Source organism: Silurus meridionalis, chromosome 18 (assembly GCF_014805685.1).
Source record: "Silurus meridionalis isolate SWU-2019-XX chromosome 18, ASM1480568v1, whole genome shotgun sequence".
Lineage (NCBI taxonomy): Eukaryota > Metazoa > Chordata > Actinopteri > Siluriformes > Siluridae > Silurus > Silurus meridionalis.
Window position 1 is genome coordinate 26,323,511 of NC_060901.1, and position 17,105 is coordinate 26,340,615.

The 17,105-nt window shown below is 41.4% G+C and overlaps 2 protein-coding genes across 6 annotated transcripts in view; one reads left to right on the top strand and one right to left on the bottom strand.

Moving 5' to 3' along the window:
- Nucleotides 1–613: 613 nt before the first annotated feature.
- On the bottom strand, nucleotides 614–7,845 carry LOC124401423 (protein ABHD1-like). The gene is made up of 9 exons (XM_046873737.1): nucleotides 7,377–7,845; nucleotides 6,094–6,254; nucleotides 5,255–5,437; nucleotides 5,125–5,170; nucleotides 3,608–3,720; nucleotides 3,197–3,370; nucleotides 2,749–2,797; nucleotides 1,940–2,105; nucleotides 614–1,844 (listed from the first exon to the last, which is right to left on the bottom strand). Exons 1-9 carry the CDS (start codon nucleotides 7,503–7,505, stop codon nucleotides 1,642–1,644), a joined length of 1,224 nt encoding a protein of 407 aa, XP_046729693.1. The 5' UTR covers nucleotides 7,506–7,845; the 3' UTR covers nucleotides 614–1,641.
- itsn2a (intersectin 2a) overlaps nucleotides 7,413–17,105 on the top strand; it is a 29,935-nt gene continuing 20,242 nt past the window's right edge. The window contains exon 1 of one of the 5 annotated variants that reach the window (XM_046873588.1): nucleotides 7,413–7,452. The gene's annotated coding sequence lies outside the window, so the exon portion shown is untranslated. Of the gene's footprint in view, nucleotides 7,453–8,791; nucleotides 10,368–10,408; nucleotides 10,654–17,105 lie in introns of those variants that run through there. The other 4 variants (XM_046873590.1, XM_046873585.1, XM_046873589.1 and 1 more) reach the window with 4 other exon arrangements.

Sequence of the window (17,105 nt, forward strand, 5' to 3'; positions counted from 1 at the left end):
AACATTTGGTGATGATGAAATCCATTCAAAATGCAATAAAAACAATGATGCATAGCATAGAGTTTTTATTGATCCTTCAAGATTTGACCTCAGTGCAAATTATTATTTAACCTCCTACGACCTGGGTGTCCACATACGTGGACATTGTGCACAATGGTGTCTTTATTGTTTTCTGTAGATACAGACCGAGTGTCCACATAAGTGACATAATTTTTTTCCAAGAAGAGCTTCATGTTCAAAGAAAATATATGGTTATTATAATTATTGGTTCTTCCCAACCCCAAATAACTGGAAGAAATCTAAAATGCAAGCCAAACCAAAGCTCAGGTCTTAGGAGGTTAAAATGAATTTAAAAAAAAATTTACGTATGAGATTTCGGACCATGACCAAGGTGAGAGTAGAACACTTCACATGCTGACGCAGTTTGTACAGTACAGCAAATAATAACACTCTATTTAATAGCACCTTAATCTATATTGCAGTTCATTACAGTTCCAGCAGTGGGCGTATCGTGCTCCGGAGCTGCTTTACTGATTTATAACCCTGGTTATCAAAACATCATTCAGCTGGATGTGGTGTGAAGTAAAATTCTATAACTAAGGCCACAAATCAATTCAGTGGTTCAAAAGTCATTTATATTATAGATCAAACATTCTTATAGGCAGCAAGACAAATGTTTCACTTTTACAAAGACCATTAAATTATAATCCTTCAAATACAGACATACAATCTAAAATACTTCAAAAACTACAATTCCAGTTCTGGCAGAAGGCAAAAGGTGAATCTGTTTCACGTCTCGTTTTGAAGTGATACTTTTCCGTAAATTTTTAAAAATCCCCCTATGAAATATTTGGTCCATTCCACCAATTCACATGTTTAACAAGATGCCTCTTGAAAATTTTTCCTGAAAATCAAGTGAATTAGGGTGGGATACGACTCGTGTACGTTGCGCTTGTGCATTTTCTTATTCGCTATTGAAAAACAAGAATGTGAATTACAGAGCCTTTGTCCATTTGAAAAAATATGAGTCAAACTAGATCTTAACATTGTATACAGTGGACATTTGGGGCGGAGCTTTACACTGTATAAAAAAAACATTTGGGGGCGGGGATTGACATTGTAAAAAGAGGACAAATGTGGCGGGGCTTAACATTGTAAGAAGAGGACATTTGTGGTGGGGCTTAACATTGCATGAAGAGTAAAATTTGGTGGGGCTTAAAATTGTATAAAGAGGTCATATTTGGACAGTGCTTAACATTGTGAGATAAGGGGAATATGGGCGGGGCTTAACATTATATAAAGTGGACATATGGAATGGGGCTTAACATTTGTAAGAACAGAACTTTTGGGTGGTGCTTAACATTATAAGACAAGAACATTTGGGCGGAGCTTAACATTGTAAGAACAGAATATCATCCTAAAACTCATTCTAAAAATAATATGCAAATAAGATTTTTACTTTTACATATAGCTGTGAGTTATAGCATTGTTTTTGGTTTTTTGCCATTTTACCTAATAAACACCATCAGAAACTCACTTGTATGTCTGTATAAAAAATCTCAACACTTCAAGCGTGGTTTTTAGTTCTAACTCTATTTCATGAGAGGTGTACAAGTGGTTCATCGATTGTGTTTGTAGTGGTTAATCTGAGCTCGTGCTGGTGCCGCAGGCCTCTTTCAGGTCCTCCTGATGCTCGAAACAGGCTCGGACGAACAGCCCGAACACTCGATCCATGTAGCCTCGGCCGCGCGGGAAAAGCCCCTCGAGGAAGCCGATGTGCCCCCCGTGTGACGTCAGGAGGAGCGCCATGTTAGCTGAGTGCTGAGCCGGAGCGACCGGGAAAGCTGCAGAGATGGAAAGACAACAACACTAAAAACGTAAGGGACGAGACGGAGACATGTCCTTCATACAAAAACCTGTAATTTTTGGATAATGTTACCGTGTTCCGGGGAAAAAGGATCATCGGTGGCATTGAGGCACAGAATCGGGACGGATATCTGCGGCAGTTTGTATCCTGGACTGGCATCCTGGTAATAATCAGCGCACGACTTGTAGCCGAACATTACAGACGTGAAGCGCTCGTCGAACTCGCGGATGGTACGTGCCTGGACATGGGAAACAAGAATCATGAAATGATTCGCTTGCGCTAAAAGCGGTGTTGGAAATCTCAATATTTGATTGGTGAACCAAGTGTGGAAGCATGGAGGTGGTAGCTCAGTGGTTAAGGCACTGGACTCTGAAGGTCACAAATTCAAAGCCAAGCACTGTCAAGGTACAAGGGCCGTTGAGCAAAGCCCCCAAATCTTCAACTTCTCAGTTTTATGTTTTAAACTCCACCCCTCCCAGGTTGTGAATGGGGGGAGTTTAGTTGGGGGGAAGTGAGTGGTAAAGATCAATCACCTGTGCTGAATTATAATATCAACTGTTCCATGTTTCAGTGATTGGTAGATAGAATAAAAGAGGAGGAGCCAAAAGCGAAAAAAGTGAAAAATATGAACGCACAGGTGCATGTCAGTTTGGCAGAGTGCAAAAGTTTTCACCCCCCATTTTTGAAATGGGGAAAAACCTCAAATGTAGCCGTATGTTTCCGATCATCTTTTGCAGCAAAGCAAAGTGAAAAAAAAAAAACGTTTAAGTAACTGCATCCCGCTAAACAAAACTGATTATAGACCTTATTATATCTCCATCTCCTTGCTTTTGCACTTCTCATAATAACGTGTTACAGAAGCAAGATAATGTCGGGAATACCTTTAATACATTGTCCACGTCTATCACCTTCTCCAGGATCGTTCTGTGTCTGGAGGACAGAGTGCGACATAAACATTAACACAACGCTCACAGGTGGATTTCAAGACGCAATCACCATTTTAACAGGGGTTTTTAAAAAAAATAAATAAAAAAAAATTAAAATTAAAAAATTATAGGCAAAAGTAGATTTTGTGATTCTTCCCCAAAAGATCTCCTGCTATAGATATCCCTCCCTATTGAATGCTATGGGATGAATTAAAATGCCACCCCAGGCCTCCTCACCTCACCCTACATCAGGACTTGACTGACTCACTGAATTCCTTCCAAAATTCGAGAAGAGTGGAGCTTAACGCAACAGCAAATTGAATGTTATTCCACGATTCTATTAAATATCTTTAAGCAAAAAAATAAAAATAAATAATGTAAATACGGAACAGACGGCTCGAACCTGTTGATGGTGTGACACAGGTTGTTGGTGAGATGGCGGTTAAAAAGCAGCTTGTTGATTGGCTCCTCCAGGGATCTGGACGATTCGAACGAGTTCCAGATCACCGACATGGTGAGCCCCGCGATCATCTTTGAGTCGCATCCTTTACGCGCCAGATAATTCAGCAGCAACATGCTGAGGATCGTGGAGGAGATCAAGGGGAAAAATCGGATTTTGTTTCATCATTATATTATTTATAAACGTTACTTCAGCCTCATTAGAGCAGGAAAACTGCACAGCTGTACAACAGCACCATCTGCTGGCTGTCAACTGAAACCTGTAAATCCTTATGAATATATTTTGTGTGTGTGTGTGTGTGTGTGTGTGTGTGTGTGTGTGTGTGTGTGTGTGTGTGTGTGTGTGTTGTCTCACCCTCCTAATGACACCCCGGCTCCCAGCAGAGGGGCCTGTGGGTGGAGCTTTTTCACGTGATTGACAGCTGTCTCCACATCTTGAGTACTGGCAGCACAGAACGTAAGAGGAGTCTGGGGTAGAGAGAGAAGAAAAGAAGTGAGAGGAATGATAGAAGGAGATTGGGGGAGAAAGAGAGAAAGAGGACAGGGAGAACCGGCTGAAACAGAGATGGAGAGTAAAGGGAGGAGAAGTATAGAGTGAGAAAAGGAAAAGAGTGAATTCTAGTAGAGAGAGAAAGAGGGACCATGTAGGAAAAAAGAAAAGATATGTTGCAAAAGGAGAGATTGAAATGGAAAGACAGAGGGGAGAGAAAGAATAGGAAAGAGAGAAAGAGGGATGGAGAGGAGAGATTTAGTGAGAAACCTGGAGTGAGAGGGGAGATAAAGAGAGGAGAGAGAAGGAAAAGGCAGAAGGGAAAAAACAGGGTGATTGAGGAGAGAAAGACAGAGGAGAGAGGACAGGATTTGAGCGGAGCACCTGGTGAACTTTGCGCCAGGATTACGAGCTCTTGCGTGTCGTTCCTGAGAGCTCTATAAAGTGTGATGCTGATAAGATAGAATAAAAGCAGGATTCTGACGCAATTGGCAACGTGAATCACACCTACAGTGGGGCCAAAAGTTTGTGGACACCTGCGCATAAGCGTCGTCATGCGCTCCTTACGAACGACCCTGAGGAAAAAGGAAAGAGAGAGAGAGAGAGAGAGAGAGAGAGAGAGAGAGAGAGAGAGAGAGAGAGAGAGAGAGAGAGAGAGAGAGAGAAGAAAAGAAGTGAGAGGAATGATAGAAGGAGATTGGGGAGAAAGAGAGAAAGAGGACAGGAGAACCGGCTGAAACAGAGATGGAGAGTAAAGGGAGGAGAAGTATAGAGTGAGAAAAGGAAAAGAGTGAATTCTAGTAGAGAGAGAAAGAGGGACCATGTAGGAAAAAAGAAAAGATATGTTGCAAAAGGAGAGATTGAAATGGAAAGACAGAGGGGAGAGAAAGAATAGGAAAGAGAGAAAGAGGGATGGAGAGGAGAGATTTAGTGAGAAACCTGGAGTGAGAGGGGAGATAAAGAGAGGAGAGAGAAGGAAAAGGCAGAAGGGAAAAAACAGGGTGATTGAGGGAGAGAAAGACAGAGGGAGAGAGGACAGGATTTGAGCGGAGCACCTGGTGAACTTTGCGCCAGGATTACGAGCTCTTGCGTGTCGTTCCTGAGAGCTCTATAAAGTGTGATGCTGATAAGATAGAATAAAAGCAGGATTCTGACGCAATTGGCAACGTGAATCACACCTACAGTGGGGCCAAAAGTTTGTGGACACCTGCGCATAAGCGTCGTCATGCGCTCCTTTACGAACGACCCTGAGGAAAAAGGAAAGAGAGAGAGAGAGAGAGAGAGAGAGAGAGAGAAAGTGATAGAGGGAGAGAGAGAGAGAGAGAGAGAGAGAGAGAGAGAGAGAGAGAGAAAAGAAAGGTATGACACTGGAGACTCCTTACCAACAGCTCCTCTCCTCCGAAACCTCGGTTGTTCATCACCACACACCTGAAAGTGAAAAAGTGCACGTAAAAAAGCGCACGTGAGAAAGGACAGTTCACGTGAAGATCGTTCCTTGCACGTGTTGCTCACCTGTACCCGTGTTGCACGGCTTGCTGGACCATGTGCAGGACGTACGTCTGCTGGCTGTTCCCCGTCAGCCCGGGCAGGATCAGCACCGTGGGCCGAGTGGAGGACTGCGGGTAGTTGGCGCTGTCCGTGTTATCGGCCCAGTCTAGACAGAGCTGACCGCCGTCTTCCGTCCTGATCATCTCGCTGGAGACGAAAAGCGACTCGGATCAAAAGTATTAGGACAACAGACTTTTTTCTTGCCCCATCTGGTTCTATTATCCAGACCCGAACCTTTTGAAACTCCTGCTATAGCAGCGCTCCTAACACCATAGGGATTCAAGTCAAGAATCAGAGTCAAGATTCAGAGTCAAAAGTCAAGATTCAGTGTAGGTGTCAGAATCAAGAGTCGGAGTCAAGATTCAGTGTCAGCATCAGAATCAAGAGTCAAGATTCAGTGTCAGAGTCAAGATTCAGTGTGGTTGTCAGAGTCAAGAGTCAGAGTCTGTGTCAGAATCAAGATTCAGTTTCGGTGTCAGAATCAAGATTCAGTGTCAGTGTCAGAATTAAGAGTCAAGTTACAGTGTCAGTGTAAGAATTAAGAGTCAAGATTCAGTGTCAGTGTCAGAATCGAGAGTCAGAGTCGGTGTCAGAGTCAAGAGTCAGTGTCAGAATTAAGAGTCAAGATTCAGTGTGGTTGTCAGAGTCAAGATTCAGTGTCAGAGTCAGAGTCATGATTAACTATATGATATAAATGTACACATTTTCTGCCCCCGATATCTTTGTGATCATCATAAATACACTCTAATAAACTGAAAAATGCAGTGAAAGACTACTCGGGTGTCCAAAAACGTTTGGCCGACCTGCGATAGGTGATAGCAGGGCAGGACTTGATCATGACCCGCACGAGGGTCTGCATTCGGCCGCCCCAGCACCAGGGCGTGGGGCAAAACCTCTCCGAGACGACGGGGCAGTGTGTGTGTAGAAACACCCGGAATCCGTCCGCACACACCAGCGCAGGAACCTGCAGGAGAGACGGCACGAAAAAATTACAGACTGTCAAAAAAACAAACAGGTTTAAGAGTTACAGAGCGATACAACAACTACACTTACAATAACACAACATCCAATACTATACTGTGTTACAATAGACAGAACACAACCTCACAAACATCAGCATACGAGTACCAAAGTGTGAACATCAGTGACACACAATTACACACTATTACACAAGATGGAACATTCCATTCCACCTTTAGAGTCAAGAGTCAAGATTTGGTGTCGAGAGTCAAGATTCAGTGTCGGTGTCAGAGTCAAGATTCAGAGTCAGAGTCAAGATTCAGTGTCGGTGTCAGAGTCAAGATTCAGAGTCAGAGTCAAGATTCAGTGTCGGTGTCAGAGTCAAGATTCAGAGTCAAAAGTCAAGATTCAGAGTCAAGAGTCAAGATTCAGTGTCGAGAGTCAGGATTCAGTGTCGGTGTCAGAGTCAAGATTGAGTCAGAGTCAAGATTCAGTGTCGGTGTCAGAGTCAAGATTCAGAGTCAAGAGTCAAGATTCGGTGTTGAGAGTCAAGATTCAGTGTCGGTGTCAGAGTCAAGATTCAGAGTCAGAGTCAAGATTCAGTGTCGGTGTCAGAGTCAAGATTCAGAGTCAAAAGTCAAGATTCAGAGTCAAGAGTCAAGATTCAGTGTCGAGAGTCAAGATTCAGTGTCGGGGTCAGAATCAAGAGTCAAGATGCAGAGTCAGAATCGTGAGTCAGAATAAAGATTCAGTGTCGGTTTCAGAATCAAGAGTCAGAGTCAAGAGTCAAGATTCAGTGTCGGTGTCGGAGTCGAGATTCAGTGTAAAAGTCGGAATCAAGAGGCAGAGTCAGAATCAAATTCAGAGTCAAGGTCAGATTCAGAGTCAGGATCAAATTCAGAGTCAAGGTCAGTGTAAATCTTAGAGGCAGGGTTAAAGGCAGGGGCTGACGAAAGACTATAAACAGAAAAAAAAAAGAGAGAGAATGTTCATCAGGGTGAAACTGTCATTTAAATGAAAAAACAGATGGAGGGTTTGATGGGGTTGGAGGAGGAGAAGCACATTCTCAGTGTATCACTAATATTTTATATGAAGAAGAAAAAGAAGAAAAAGAAGAGGAACTGACCTGAGCCTTGTTCTTTCCATACAGAAGGAGGAGTGAAGCTGTAACTGCTCCCAGGACTGCAGTACAGTGTGTAGAGGTGAGAAGATCCACACACACCTTCCACACACCAATGTCCAACCATGATGGCATTTCTACAATCTGTAATAATTCGCTTTATTTTCTTAACACACACACACTATACACACACACTCACACACTATACACACACACTACACACACTATACACACACACACTCACTACACACACTATATACACACACACACACACACACACACTCACTCACTCACACACACATCTCCTTCCTCCTTTTCCAACATGTAGGGCAAAGGCTACATCACAATAATCTATTTTAGACCTGAAATAAAAAATATATATAATACACACAAATTTATTATGATAAATATTTTATTTTGTAATATTTATTTTTTTCAGTAAATTAATAAATCACTATAAACTTCCTTCTAAATCCAAAAGCACCCAAACAAAACTCGACATCCTGGATTTCCCAATCCGATATTTCCTGACCCTGTAGGACACTACATGATCCTCTGATTCCTTTTTAGAACGCGCCCTATGTAGGGCACTAAGAAAGTCAGCAGGAAGCGGATTGAAACGCGAAATGAAGAAGGACCCAGAGCTGTCCAGGAACATGCCTTTATAAAAAACAGATCGCGGGGAAAAAAAGAGAGCGTGTGTGTGTGTGTGTGTGTGTGTGTGTTATACGTATATATAAACCACACTACACTTCAAAAAAATATATAATGAAAGCGCGGTGATGTGATCGTGTAATGTCGCCCCCCAGTGGCGTCGGACACAACAGCAGGAAACAAATGATTGTTTAATTCTTTTTTTTTTTTTTTTGTTCTGTAAAAGTATTCATGGGGCAAAGTTTTTGCATTTTTTTATATATAATAATGGAAGAGTAAAATAAAATATGATCATGATACCTGAATGCGTGTTCGTGTTATTAAAACAAAGTGGGTGTAATTTTTGAGGGTGATTTGCCCTCTAGTGGTGTAAGACAAAACAGCAAGAAAATAATGATTTTATTATTTAACCATTTTAAAGGATGACGTGATCATGCCCCCTAGTGGCGTTGGAAACAACAGCAAGAAACCAGTAATTTTATTAACAATTTTATTTAAATGTATATTTACTTTTTTTGGGACATTTTTTTTAAGTTAAATAAATTTTTTATTATTTATTTTAAAAATTACAAAAGAGGAATATGAAAAAATGTGGACGTCATGATCCATAAATGTGTGTTGTATTTATAAAGTAAATAAAAATGGATGTGTTCTATTATTCTAAATGATGTATAAGAAAAATAAGATCATATAATCATTAATAAAAGGTCAAAATGCAGCTTTTTGTGATTTGGACGTAAGTCCTGTGTTGCAACTCTTAACTCTGACCACACGGGGGCAGCAGAACACTGCTTACACTCTCAGTATTAATCAGGTCTTACAGCGGTTTCATTGTTCCTCAGGAGAAAATAAAAACAAAATTGTTTTGATAGAAATTATTTTCGTTTTCTTTTTTTTTCGTTTCTTTTCTCTTAATGAACAATCTAGAAACCAGATTCATCTGTGGTTTTGAGAAGATTTATTTAAACGTGGAGTTGAGATGATTGTGATTAGATGATTGTGATGGAGAGGAACAAGCTGAGAGTGATGGTGAGATTAGAGGAAAGGTCAGATCATCATGATGGGATAATAAACGTCATGGTGAAATGATCACAATGCTCGGATGAAATTGATGGTTAAGATCATTAAGATGGTCAAATAAATGTCCTCATGAGATGATGAGAGTGATACGCAGTTAAGAGCGATGCTGAGATGATCGTGATTTTACGATGATCATGATGGTGAGTTGAAACCGAAGGTGAGATGAGAGCGATGGTGAGATGATCGTGGTGGTGTTATGAGACTGAAGGTGAGATGAGAGCGATGGTGAGATGATCGTGGTGGTGAGATGAGACCGAAGGTGTGATGAGAGCGATGGTGAGATGATCGTGGTGGTGAGATGAGACCAAAGGTGAGATGATCGTGGTGGTGAGATGAGACCGAAGGTGAGATGAGAGCAATGGCGAGATGAGACCGAAGGTGAGATGACCGTATAGTTACAGTAGTTGAGATGAGAGCGATGGTGAGATGATCTTGATAGTAAGATGATTGTGGTGGCTAGATGATCGTGGTGGTGAGAGGATCGTAGTGGTGAGATGAGAGCAATGGCGAGATGATTGTGGTGGTGAGATGGTCATGATGGTGAGATGATCGTGATAGTGAGTTGAGTTGAGCGCGATTGTGAAATGAAATTGAAGGTGAGATGATTGTGATGGTGAGTTTAAAGTGATGGTAAGATGATCATGACTGTGAGGTGAACGTCATGGTGTGATGATTGTGATCATGATGGTGAGATAACTGAGATGTGAGATGGTGAGATGGGATTTGAGCAGAGTTCACAGATCAGAAGGAGATGCAGCTACACACACTGAGGTACTAAAGCGCCGCTGCATCGTTCACTTTGATACATTTGAAGAAAAAACACTGTGTCGGAGATGAAGATCGCCATCATGTCCATCATGAAGGTCGTTCGGGGGGATTTTGATTTGAAAACCTTGCCGCGTTTTGCGTGTGTGTGTGTGTGTGTGTGTGTGTGTGTTTGCGAGCGCGCGTGCGCTACTCACTACGAACGCTTACCGGGGCGCGCGTACGTCGACCCACATTGTCGGGCAGATGTGTGCGCGCTCTCGACAAAATTCCCCGCCCCGGCGCGCCGTTTCCGTGACGTCACCGGTTTCACGGACAGCTCGAGCGCTCCGTCGGTCGCTGAGTCGGTGGCTGCGTTGTACGAGAGAGGAAGAGAGAGAGAGAGAGAGAGAGAGAGAGAGAGAGAAAAAACTGAAGAATAAAAAAAAAAATCAGGGTTTCCTCCAGGACCAGGTGAAGAGCAGAGAGATCCTCCAGGGTCCTCGCGGCGCGTGCACGGTAAGCGAGCTGGTACCGTTAGTTTTGGGTTCGTGGATCATCAGAAATAATTCCAGGTCTTTATTCTAAGGAGAGAAATGAAGTGATGTAAACCGGATCCGCCTTCCTGCGGAGTTCAGATTGAAACACAAGGTGCGCGTGCGTTCGGATGTTAATGATGTTTTGCGCATCTACAAGAATAATGCATAAATATCTGAATGATCAAATGAAACATCTGGGCTGGTGTCTGAACAATCACAGGTTCCTCGATTCTCCATCATGATGTTTAATACTTCTCAACCAAAAGGTGAGTCACGTGACAACCTGCTCTAGATATTTTTTTTTCATCATATAGACAATATGGTGCTGGGACCCCCGACTTCTCCAGTCTCATGTGGGTTTTCTCCAAACTCTCTTGGGATGTGGTGGGATAACATGAACTTTGAACCCTTCCAGCGTGTCAGTACCCCCATGCACAAAGCTCTTTGGATGTTCCTCGGTTGGAACAGAGTGATCCTGGAGTAGCTCCATGGCCGGTTCTTTTGTAGGTGGTAAAAAAAAGAAGTCTGGAACGACCTGATGAATGAATACAAAATATACGTTTCTTCAGGATTCGAGGTGGACTCGGTGTCCACTTCACCTGAGCACCACATCATGAATGATCTTGTTTGTAATCACATCACCGAACAGGTTCTGCAGGTGAAAGTTCCACATCCTGCGGCCGTATCCTCTCACAGCCCTCATTATGTCCCGCTGAAACGTGAGACTCCGCGTGTCAGCAACACTCCCAACTTCGGATCGCCGTCCAGGAGCCTTTTCACGCCTCCGTAATCACAGGAGCACAGTTGGCCTGGTTTCTATAGAAGAGGTTCTTCATGCAGATTCAAACGCGAACGTTTCCTGAACATCCATACAATGCGCTTTAAAACGTGGTGGCATCAAATTTTTCCTTCGCTTTACGAGCTCCACAAAGCCAGCTCCATAAAGATATGCTCTCTATGGAAGATCTGGAAGATCTATTGCTATAGAGCTCCAAACCTGTTTAACATCTTTGGGATGAATTAAATCATCATCCCCATTTACATCACGCTAACCCCTTAAAATCTCTGAATGGTCTCCAGAAAATCTAGTGGAACATCTCCTTAGAGGAGTGGAGCTTCTTCTAACTAGGGATTCAATATGAAATGTGAATTCTAGTTTCCGAGTTCCACCAATGCATCACTCTGACTCAACTGCGAGATGATTGCTAGTTGCATTGTTATGCTCGGCGATTAGCTAGCTTATATTTCCACCGTCTTCAGTTGCCGAGCAACAGTTACCAGTGGAGTTCTGAATGTTCTGAAACAAACGGATTATTCAAACAAGCCTGATTCGATTTCGGGTTCTACCTAAACTAATAATGGAGCTGTTGGTGTGGACGTCTGCTGCCGTTTCTCTTTCGAGTTCCTCTACATTTTCTTCTCCGGTTCTCCAAGGGGTCTTTAAGCGGCGCATTCGTGTTCTGAATTTACACCTGAACTTCCTTTCAGCCAATCACAGTCCAGCATTCAGAATACAATAAGTATGTGAACTACAATAGATGGTATAGAAGTGTAATGTTGGGATCTGCATGTAAAACACACACACACACACACACACAGACAGACACACACACAGACACACACACACACACACACACACACACACAGGAAGGAAGTTATCATTCAGTAGGATATGGGTGTAGATGACGGTAATGAATAGGTTTGTGTTGGCACATCGCTGGAACAGAAGCAGTCACTGTGTGTGTGTGTGTGTGTGTGTGTGTGTGTGTGTGTGTGTGTGTGTGTGTGTGTGAGGACAGGTGAAACAGGCTGCCCGCCTTCCTCACACTGCTGGTTGCCATCATCACATATTGAATAATTAGACTATTTTGTTGGAAGGAACAGCTGCTACTGTGTGTGTGTGTGTGTGTGTGTGTGTGTGTGTGTGTGTGTGTGTGTGTGTGTGTGTGTGTGTGTGTGTGTGTGTATGTGTGTGTGTGTGTGTGATAGGCAAAATGCTTTCGCTTCTGAGCTACACTTCATCACCAGACAGTTCGTGATCCGTCTCTGAAACATTCTCCGTTTCTTCTCCATATGGTACCTGGATGGAGATTATGTTCTGGATGGTGTTGTTCAGTAAACAGTTCTGATGGACTCCGTTGTCTTGGGATAATTGAGGAGGATCAGCAGGGGTGCTGTTTAAACACTGCAGGTTGCATCACTGTGGTCCTCCTGATACTCAGCAGGGGGGAGAGAAATAGGAGAAACATCACGCTTGAGACGGAGAACTGAGGTTAGATGTACATTAGTGCAGAATGTAGGAGGGAGGAGCCTCGGTGCAAGAGTTTACTATATTACACTATACAACACTACACTTTACTACACTACACTACACATTACACTGTTACACACTACACACACATTACACTGTTACACACTAAACTACACAACACATTACACTGTTACACTACACTATACTACACTACACATTACACTGTTACACACTACACAACACATTACACTGTTACACACTACACTCTACTACACTACACATTACACTGTTACACACCACTATACTACACTACACATTACACTGTTACACACTAAACTACACAACACATTACACTGTTACACACTACACTATACTACACTACACATTACACTGTTACACACTAAACTACACAACACATTACACTGTTACACACTACACTATACTACACTACACATTACACTGTTACACACACAACACATTACACTGTTACACACTACTCTACTACACTATACATTACACTGTTACACACTACACTATACTACACTACACATTACACTGTTACACACTACACAACACATTACACTGTTACACACTACACTCTACTACACTACACATTACACTGTTACACACTACACTATACTACACTACACATTACACTGTTACACTACACAACACATTACACTGTTACACACTCTACTACACTACACATTACACTGTTACACACTACACAACACATTACACTGTTACACACTCTACTACTACACATTACACTGTTACACACTACACTATACTACACTACACATTACACTGTTACACACTACACAACACATTACACTGTTACACACTACACTCTACTACACTACACATTACACTGTTACACACTACACTATACTACTACACATTACACTGTTACACACTACACAACACATTACACTGTTACACACTACACTCTACTACACTACACATTACACTGTTACACACTACAACACATTACACTGTTACACTACACTCTACTACACTACACATTACACTGTTACACACTACACTATACTACACTACATTACACTGTTACACACTACACAACACATTACACTGTTACACACTACACTCTACTACACTACACATTACACTGTTACACACTACACAACACATTACACTGTTACACACTACAACACATTACACTGTTACACACTACACTATACTACACTACATTACACTGTTACACACTACACAACACATTACACTGTTACACTACACTCTACTACACTACACATTACACTGTTACACACTACACTCTACTACACTACATTACACTGTTACACACTACACAACACATTACACTGTTACACTACACATTACACTGTTACACACTACACAACACATTACACTGTTACACACTACACTATACTACACTACACATTACACTGTTACACACTACACAACACATTACACTGTTACACACTACACTCTACTACACTACACATTACACTGTTACACACTACACAACACATTACACTGTTACACACTACACTCTACTACACTACACATTACACTGTTACACACTACACTATACTACACTACACATTACACTGTTACACACTACACAACACATTACACTGTTACACACTACACTATACTACACTACACATTACACTGTTACACACTACACAACACATTACACTGTTACACACACTCTACTACACTACATTACACTGTTACACTACACTATACTACACTACACATTACACTGTTACACACTACACAACACATTACACTGTTACACACTACACTCTACTACACTACACATTACACTGTTACACACTACACTATACTACACTACACATTACACTGTTACACTACACAACACATTACACTGTTACACACTACACTCTACTACACTACACATTACACTGTTACACACTACACAACACATTACACTGTTACACACACAACACATTACACTGTTACACTACACTATACTACACTACACATTACACTGTTACACACTACACAACACATTACACTGTTACACACTACACTCTACTACACTACACATTACACTGTTACACACTACACAACACATTACACTGTTACACACTACACATTACACTGTTACACACTACACAACACATTACACTGTTACACACTACACTATACTACACTACACATTACACTGTTACACACTACACAACACATTACACTGTTACACACTACACAACACATTACACTGTTACACACTACACAACATTGCACAATTTTATATTTCAAATTCCAATTTGTGTTTGTCACATACAGATTCATACAAAGTACAACGTAGTAAAATGCTTTTTCTTTTTTTTTTCCTTTTTTTTTTTACGACCACCCAAAATGTAAACATGGCAAAAAGAAATGAAATATAAAGATAGAAATGAAGTGAATAAATAAAATAAGTATAAAGTATAAGTATATTAAAAGTATAGTATAACTAAAAAAGTATGAAAACGATTAAGAATAATATAATATATATACACACACTAGAAAAAAATCATTTATAAATAATATATATATATATATATATATCTTCCTGGTCCTGGTCCGGCACCGCGTGCTGTAGATGTCCTGCACACTATACTCAATACACATTACACTGTTACACACTACACTACACAACACATGACACTGTTACACACTACACTATACTATACAACACATTATAGTTTTTCACTACACAATACTACACTATGTAACACATGACATTGTTACACACTACACTACTCAATACAACAATAGTACACTAAACTCTAATACACTTATACACATGCAATGGTAGTAACATGTACTGTTGCTTAACTCAAACTTACTGTGTGTGTGTGTGTGTGTGTGTGTGTGTGTGTGTGTGTGTGTGTGTGTAAGAGAGAGAGAGAGAGAGAGAGAGAGAGAGAGAGAGATAATAATAGAAGGATCTTATACATCAGGTCATATATGAACAATCAGTGTGGAATCGTGACCTAGAAATACAATGTATAAGGAACAGTCCCTTTAAAAGTCCATCCTAGAGGACGTGGATGCTCTAAATACTTACAATGCTCCGTGTGTGTGTGTGTGTGTGTGTGTGTGTGTGTGTGTGTGTGTGTGTGTGTGTGTGTGTGTGTTCAACAGTCTGTTAGTTAATTCTTAACTAAATATATTTCCCAAAAAAATATATTTAGGCCGTAAGTGCTTATGTGATATAACTATAGACAACATGGTACAGAGTGGCCTGTAGGCTTACAGCTAACTATTTAACAAGCTAGCTAGCAACAGAACATAGCTGAACTCATCCATCAATCCATCCATCCATCCATCCATCCATCCATCCATCCACCATCACTTACCCATCCATTTATCATTCTTTACCATCTGTCCATAACTCTTTACACTCTATTAATCCACTCCTTCTTGCCTTCTATCTGTTAATTGCTCCTTTCCATCCATCCATCACTCCTTACCATGCATCTATTTACCTATCACTCCTTAATCATCCTTTATTCATGCATCAATCTTTACCGACCATTCATTGCTCCTTGCGGTCTATTCATCTAGCAATCTTACCTATCCATCCATCCATTTCTCCTTATCCTTTACTCACCCATACATCCATCTATTCATTCATCCATCAATCCATCCATCACTCCTTACCCTCGATTTATTTTACTATCTATATAGCCATCCATCCATTCATCCATCCATCCATCCATCACTTTACCCACTATCTATCCATTGCTTCTTATCCTCCATCCATTCATCACACTTTACCATCCATTTATGAGAGAGAGAGAGAGAGAGAGAGAGAGAGAGAAATTGAGATCTCAATAGAGTTTTACTTATAGCTTTCAGAAAAAAGTGTGTATACTACCCTGATACACACACACACACACACACACACACACACACACACACACACACACACACATATCCCAGTCTAGCGTGTACTTTTACTAAATAGCTCAGGACTGAGCCCGAGCGTGTGTTTCCTGTGTGAACAGAAGACTCCTTCTTCCCTTGGAGCAAAGCATGCTGGGTAACTCTCTCCGATAAGACACACACTCTTGTTAGTGGAGGAAGCGCTGCTGAATGCTGATTGGTCAGATCTGCATGCAGGTGTCTATCAAAGCTCAGTCAAAGAGTGTGTTTGTTTCTCTCTCTCTCTGTGTGTGTGTGTGTGTGTGTGTGTGTGTGTGTGTGTGTGTGTGTGTGTGTGTGTAAGGTCAAAACACAATCCGGTGCATTGTTTTTAGCACGGGTTTGACGTGTTTATCCACGTGAGTATGAACAAGGATGAAAGCCTGCAGTTCCGACCGAAAAGACCAAGGACTCCAGGTTTAAAGATTTAGTATCCAGTTCCATTAAATATTAATAAGTGCGTAATTTTAAAGTGCCACACACACACACACACACACACACACACACACACAGTGAACATTAACTACACTGTGGTGTACAGATTCA

Bases quoted from the DNA above. Each gene is read 5' to 3' on its own strand.
- LOC124401423 (XM_046873737.1), bottom strand. From the start codon at position 7,505: ATGCCATCATGGTTGGACATTGGTGTGTGGAAGGTGTGTGTGGATCTT. The intron at 5,438-6,093 runs GTCGGCCAAACG...TTTCGTCTCCAG, and splicing joins CCTGCTATCACCTATCGCAG to CGAGATGATCAGGACGGAAG. The intron at 3,721-5,124 runs GTAAGGAGTCTC...TCTCTACCCCAG, and splicing joins TCGGAGGAGAGGAGCTGTTG to ACTCCTCTTACGTTCTGTGC.